The sequence below is a fragment of the Leguminivora glycinivorella genome, chromosome 19 (assembly GCF_023078275.1).
Source record: "Leguminivora glycinivorella isolate SPB_JAAS2020 chromosome 19, LegGlyc_1.1, whole genome shotgun sequence".
NCBI lineage: Eukaryota > Metazoa > Arthropoda > Insecta > Lepidoptera > Tortricidae > Leguminivora > Leguminivora glycinivorella.
This window is the reverse complement of record NC_062989.1, coordinates 9,274,750-9,282,032: the sequence shown is the minus strand read 5'-3', so window position 1 is coordinate 9,282,032 and position 7,283 is coordinate 9,274,750. Positions and strand designations below refer to the sequence as shown.

At 37.5% G+C, this 7,283-nt stretch overlaps 1 protein-coding gene across 1 annotated transcript; it reads right to left on the bottom strand.

The window, feature by feature from the left end:
* Positions 1–425: 425 nt before the first annotated feature.
* Positions 426–7,131, bottom strand: LOC125236760 (alpha-tocopherol transfer protein-like). Its single transcript, XM_048143685.1, has 6 exons — positions 7,044–7,131; positions 6,468–6,621; positions 5,822–5,942; positions 4,467–4,607; positions 1,022–1,235; positions 426–577 (listed from the first exon to the last, which is right to left on the bottom strand). Exons 1-6 carry the CDS (start codon positions 7,129–7,131, stop codon positions 426–428), a joined length of 870 nt encoding a protein of 289 aa, XP_047999642.1.
* Positions 7,132–7,283: the final 152 nt, after the last annotated feature.

Genomic DNA, 7,283 nt, shown 5'->3' with positions numbered 1-7,283 from the left:
AGCCTACAAACCCCGAGCAACGATAGGTTTTCATGACCAATATCAGTGAATCACGGAAATTCTGTCACTGAAATAAGTATTTTCATAAAAAGACTCTCAAAAGATCTCGATTGGTAAACTTCATTTTTTTTCCACTACAAAAAAATTATAAAAAATAGTTTTGATATGTACAATTTCGGCCATTTTCTACAATAATATTAATAAATAAATAAAAATAATACTATCAATTTTTAGAGGTTAATAAATGTTCATAACTATGCCAAATTTCAAGTCGATAGCATAAGTAGTTCTCGAGATATTTAGAATGTGACAGACAGACAGACGGACAGAGTGGCGCCATAAATCCTTTTGTACCTTTTTGATACGGAACCCTAAAAACAACTACAATAAACTTAAGTAAACAAAACATTTTTTAAATATTTTTATCAATCTACGCTCAAAGTCCTGAAAGATCCTGGCATGCCAATGGAGTCCTCGAAATAATCCTTTGGCTTCATAGACTCGTCGATAGTGGCGCGTCGGGCTTCGTTCATCCATTCTTCGTGCTCCTTTGTACAAAGCTCCTGCAGAAAACTTTCTGCAAAATATAAAATGTACGTTTTTAATACTGGAAAAATGTTAGGCATTTGTTTTTAGTCCCTTTTAGTTTGGAGGTAGTTGAAAATTCAAAACGATTTACGCTCAAATCTGGAAGGCTGAAATCTAGAAATTGGTATTCACTAGTTTTTATATTTCATGGAATATTTTTTAAAAACGAAATTCATAATAAAAGTATTTTGAAGTATCCTTCTTCAGTAAAAACGTTGGTGCAGGTTTGGAATGAATTAATTAAAGTTTTATTTATAAAAAAAAAATATTCCATACAAAAACTATGCGAAAAATTATAGCGTATGACAAACATTTTAAAATATGTACACTTGTTCACTTGTCAGTTGTTGCTTCGCATGTTTAACCCTTAACTACCTACGACGTACCACTTACTCGATGAAACAATAAATAATTATTATTCATTGCCACATACCTTGCATTTCAGTCAAAGTCGGACCGTCGCCACCCAACTCGCGGGGCAAAATACTTTTAGGCACATGTGCAAATAAGGTATCTGTGTCTTTATGTACATGTATACGGCCACTCAATTTTGCGGTAAGCAGTTGCTTCAAAAATGTCACTAAGGCATCCGCGGCCTTTGATGGGGTAACTATGTGGATACCTTTTACTCGCATGCCATAGCCATCCTGTGGACAATAATTTTGTATATTATATGATGTATTATTTAGGATAATTAGGAAATATTTGCATGTACCTACATTGTGGATATAAATGTTGAACTTCGATTAGAAAATGTATATCGCATTTCGATATTATTTCTACTTTTTTCTCTTTTACATTTATATTTTAAAGCAATTACTTATTGAAAAATATATAAATATTTTACACTTGGCATACATCAGAAACTATTCCATCTTCCTTCAACTCAATTCAACAAAGTAGTAAAAAAGTGAGTTTCTTAATGCGTAAGGAATCTAGTAGGGAACTTGACTGTAGTTAAAATATAATATTTTTCACCGCGCCAACTGTTAAAGGCTTACTTTGCTATTCGAAAACTGATAGCAAAATTGCATTTTATCCACAAGAGTGCAAAGTAATTAGATACAAATTTTAACTTGATGTCTTAAGTTGGCTGGTAGAATTTACCTATAAATAATTATTTTGAATCATAAATACTGAATAGATTGATGGATTTGATTTAATTTGATGTTTTATAGTTAGTATTTTGTTCGTGTTGGTGTGGTGAAAAACTTTGTGTTTCACTCGGTGGCAAAGTTTGTTTAACCTTCGTGCCTTGAAACCCTCGCAACGCTCAAGATTCCACTTTTTGAACCACTCGCTACGCTCGCGGTTCAATATTGGAATCTTTCGCTTGTTCGGGTATCAATATTGGCACGTGCGGTTAAACAACTACTTTGCCCCCTTGTAAAACAAATAACTATTATACCATGCATGAAATAAAGCATCAGATAAATACACTTATTTTTGAATCCAATTTCTATTTAATAAGCCAAGTAAAAATATATAAAGTAACTGAGTTGACTGTGACGTCACTCAACTCGATTTCATATAAATCCCATATTAGCAAATCGTTCGAATTGAAATACTCTTAGGGCGTCTTGCACCAACGAAAATGGAAGGTTAACCTGAGGGTTAACCCAACATTTTATATGGAATTTGACAGATGACAGCCCACTAACCCTGAGTTAAGTGGTTGGTGCAAGTGGGCCTTAGGGCCACTTGCACCAACGAAAATGGATGGTTAACCCGAGAGTTAACCCACCATTTTTTTTTTTTTTATACTACGTCGGTGGCAAACAAGTATACGGTCCGCCTGATGTAAAGCGGTCACCGTAACCTATGGACGCCTGCAACTCAAAGAGTGTCACATGCGCGTTGCCACCCCATTAGAGACTTAACCCCCATTTTGCTGTGTTAAGTACACATCAAAGGAGTGGTTGGTGCAAGTTCCAAGGAGGGTTCGGGTTGCCGACGACTTGCACAAAGGACAATAGACGGAACAAGTTAGTTCCGTAAGTCCTCCCGTCATCAGCACACCGCACCCTCGTTGAGCTCTGGCAGCCTTACTCACCGGCAGGAACACAACACTATGAGTAGGGTCTAGAGCTATTTGGCTGCGGTCTTCTGTAAGGCGGAGGTACTTCCCCAGTTGGGCTCTGCTCTAGATTCGAGCGAGACGATATCCGCTGTGCTGTGCCCTACCACACAAAGCGGAATATCATTCGCTATGCCCTACCTCCTACTAAATTTTTATATGGAATTTGACAGATGTTAGCCCACTAACCCTGAGTTAAGTGGTTGGTGCAAGTGGGCCTTAGGGCCACTTGCACCAACGAAAATGGATGGTTAACCCGAGAGTTAACCCACCATTTTGTATGGAATTTGACAGATGACAGCCCACTAACCCTGAGCTAAGTGGTTGGTGCAAGTGGAGCCTACAGATTACTGCTTCGCTGGAGGAAACCAGCCGAGGTATACGCAAAAAGTATCAGTAACGTATAACTGACAGGCAAATTTCTGTATGTATCGAATCGTCCAGCCAACTGGTAAAACAGGTGCGGTTGTAGGCTTGGCCAGAAATGCTTCACGGAAGACCAGCGCTGTAGCATTATATGCTGGAGCATATGCTGAGTGGAGTCCTTTTGTGGCCTCTATCTGCAGCATCAGCATCTTTTGTTGTATTGTAATAAGCAATATAGTTTTAAGTATTTAGTTCATAAGATCTCTACACCATTTTTACTCTAATAAGCTTTTTTTTTAAATGTATGTGATGCTGTATGATGGTTTCTGCAATAAACGTTTTTCTATTCTATTCTATTCTATATACTGTCAAGAGGGCACTGTTAGTTGACGACCGGCCTGGCCTAGCACGTAGTGACCCTGCCTGCTACGCCGCGGTCCCGGGTTCGAATCCCGCTAAGGGCATTTATTTGTGTGATGAGCACAGATATTCCTGAGTCATGGATGTTTTTTATGTACCTATATAAGTATTTTTATACTATACTAGTTTTTTCCCGCGGCTTTGCTCGCGTTAAAAAGAGACAAAAAGTAGCCTTTGTCACTCTCCAACCCTTCAACTATCTCCACTTAAAAAACACGTCAATTCGTTGCTCCGTTTTGCCGTGAAAGACGGACAAACAAACAGACACACACACTTTCCCATTTATTAGTATGGATATATCGTTGTTTGAGCACCTGCAACACAAACCTTCTTGAGCTTACCGTGGGACTCTTCAATCTGTGTAATAATTTTCTATATAAATGTATTTATTTTTATTCTGATGTATACGGTGGCAGTTCTGTAGGTTACTACCTACTAACTCGTACCAACGCAGAAAATATTAATATAATGAAATGCTGCAACATACTAAGGGCCAGTTGCATCAACCACATTTGACAGACAACATCATCGTCACTCAGCAGATTTCTATGGAACTTCTTATACAATAAAATTTAACGAACGCTTTAACGGTGCCAGACGGTTTGGTACAACCGGCCCTAAATCTACTAATCTAATTAAAGATAGGTAATAGATACTGACTAGTGACCAATAATAAAGAAGCGCTGGTGGCCTAGCGGCAAGAGTGTGACACTTTCCTTGCATTTCACGTCGCGGGTTCGAATCCCGGCTCGTACCAATGAGTTTTTCGGAACTTATTTGCGAAATGTCATTTGATATTTGCCAGTCGCTTTTCGGTGAAGGAAAACATCGTGAGGAAACCGGACTAATTTCAATAAGGCCTAGTTACCCTTCGGGTTGGAAGGTCAGATGGCAGTCGCTTTCGTTAAACTAGTGTCTACGTCAAATCTTGGGATTAGTTGTCAAAGCGGGCCCCAGGCTCCCATGAGCCGTGGCAATTGCCGGGATAACGCAAGGAGGATGATGAGATACTGACCAATAATATTGTTATACAATGCTGAAGTGGAGTGAAATTCCTTGTAGCAAATGCTACCAACTCTAGTAGATTGATGTACCGATGATCCAAAATGATGTAAAATCCGTGAGGGTAGTCATGTGCTATGGCATATTCACACATCTGAAAAGTACAGATAAGTTAAATAAAATAGCATTGTTTTTAATAATAAACTTTTATTAATAATAACACTTAAATAAAAATTTGGTACAATAAATATTATAAACTAGGCATTAAAAAAAATAATACTAAAACTAAAAATCTAAGTCAAAAGAGGGCCCCTGAGGCATAGTGCCCAAGATGCTGGCAGCATTTCCTCGCTGAATCGCAATACTTATACGTTGAGCGAGGAAGCTGCCAGCTCTTTTGTCCCCCGTAGTCTCAGTCAGCCGCTTCGCCAAGTCCTTGTATAAAATCTGGGCGCCCGGGCCCCACGGACCGAGGGTCTCGACGCCAAAAGCAACAAAGTTGTAATTGGCGTCGAGACCTCCGTATTTACGTCTTTTATGCGTCTCTGCAGCCTCTGCAGCCGCGCCCGCTTTCTTTGTGGTACCGTGAAGATGAGACGGGGCCAGTGTGTCCACACAGGTTGCATCCCACACCAGCACTCGTCCCATCCTCCACGGTATCAGCGACATTCCGTCGGGTCTCTTACCATCATCCCGCGCTATACCGGTCGGCTCTAATATTGCGGGCACGTTTACAGAGGTAAGAGACCGTCGGATAATGTCGTTAAGCGCGGCGTGACGCGACAAACGCCCCGCACTTCGCTGGCAAGCATTGTTTTGTTCTCAATTAGTTGATTTTAGAGGTATTTTATATGACAGTATGGCATTTTGTTTACTTCAAAAAACCTGGGCAGACATCATGAGGTGCTAATATACACAAACAATTGCTAATGGACTATAATTATTATTAGCAGTTTTAAGCCAGCAACAGTGGGTACACACTGTATTTGCTTTGAATGTATGTTTTGATTGAGGTTTGTTTTTATCTGTCTGTCTGTTTGTCTGTCTGTCTGTGTGTGTGTGTCTGTCTGTAGCATCGTAGCTCCCGAACGGATGTCGATTAAGTTTTTTTTGTTTGAAAGCTGAGTTAGTCGGGAGTGTTTTTAGACTTCTTAGCCATATAGCCATGTTTCATGAAAATCGGTCCACTATGTCACGGTCGGGGGTTTTTTCAAAATTTTAATTTTGTGGTTAGGTTATTCGACTATTATAGGTAACTACCTAAACCATAAATTAGGTTAGTAGCAACAGGTCTATTATTCGCACAAATTTAATAAAAATTACCAGAAAAAAAAGGCATGCGCATTGTCTTTTGCTGAAAATACTTACATTAACTACCAATTTGATGAACCGTGTAAATAGATCTGGAGTCAGTATAATGTGCTCATTGAATCTAGACAAGCTCACTCTGCAGCCTTCTTCTGTCACTTCTGGTAGAAGTACGCTGTTACTGAAATTGTTTAAATAAATGTTAAGATGCTACAGGAACGAAAATGCTAAAATGGAAGGGATTTTTTTGGGAATTTTAGTTAAATATAGTAGAGTTAATAACTAAATTTATCGAAAAAAAATTGGCCATCAGAAAAAATCACTTAAAAGATATTGCGAAAAGATCTTTAAAATCGTGGTTCCGCTCTCGACTGTTTCCTCCTTCAAAATGTAATTAATCGTAACGAAATTTGAGAATTTGAATAACAATAAAATTATCTGTGTTGGGCCGTTTAGTTTTTTTTTGCTAATTGTTACCAATTTTGAATTAACATTTTTTAATTGAGTTGTTCTGAATGGTGATTTTTTTTTTGCGATAAATCTAGTTAATAACACTAGTATATTTAACTAAAACTCCTAAATTCAAAGGGGGGCTCCTTTCCGATTTAGCATTTTCGCTCCTGTAGCATCTTACTGTGACAAGGTACAGAAATCATCACTTATTTATGCCGGTGACTGTATGACATAGAAATAGAAAGAAACTTACTAGTCTTCAAAATCCTTTCTAAGTAAATCAATATCCATAGGGGTGAAATACTGCGGCCATATTGTTTTCAAGGTGCAATGTCTCTCGTAGCGGGACTTTGCACGCTCCACGGATCCTTTTGTTATGACCAACAGTTTTTCGAAGAAGGTATCAGCTGTAAAAAGTATTTAAATATAAGGCATCTAAAAAAAAACACGTAGCATGTTAAGTCAAATTTTCCAATTTGAAAAAGGACGCTTCTCTACAAATTAATATTTTAAATATAGGTAACTACAAAATATTGCATAATTTTGATGCGTGTTTTGTATTTTTTTATTTGATATGATATTTTTTATTTGAATGAAATGCTGAATATGCGTAATTTACAATTTTATTAAAAAATCATCATACTAAGAAAAAAATAATATAAAAGATTAGGGGGGGGGGGGGATAACATACACTATGATGCAAGTTTTCACTTATAGTCATAGTACTTAAAATAAAACTTTCATAAAATATACATTAAAAATATTTTCATTGGTCCACCTTTATTTAACTAAGTTTTGCTTTCCAAATAACTTTAAAAAAAGCACTTACAGTAATCCTTCCTCTTGAAATATGCCTGCTTCTCCAACCAATCTTTTAACAACTTTACACTTTGTTTAATTAATTTATGATCCACCATATTACATATTTTTCTCACAATTTTAAGTTGGTCTTGTTTAAACTTCAAATATCTATCGGTGGGTAATTCTTCAATAACTTGAATTTCCATAGTGTAAGAATAAAATTCGATTGTTTACACGTCAGCTTAGCTGGCGACAAAAATATATCTGG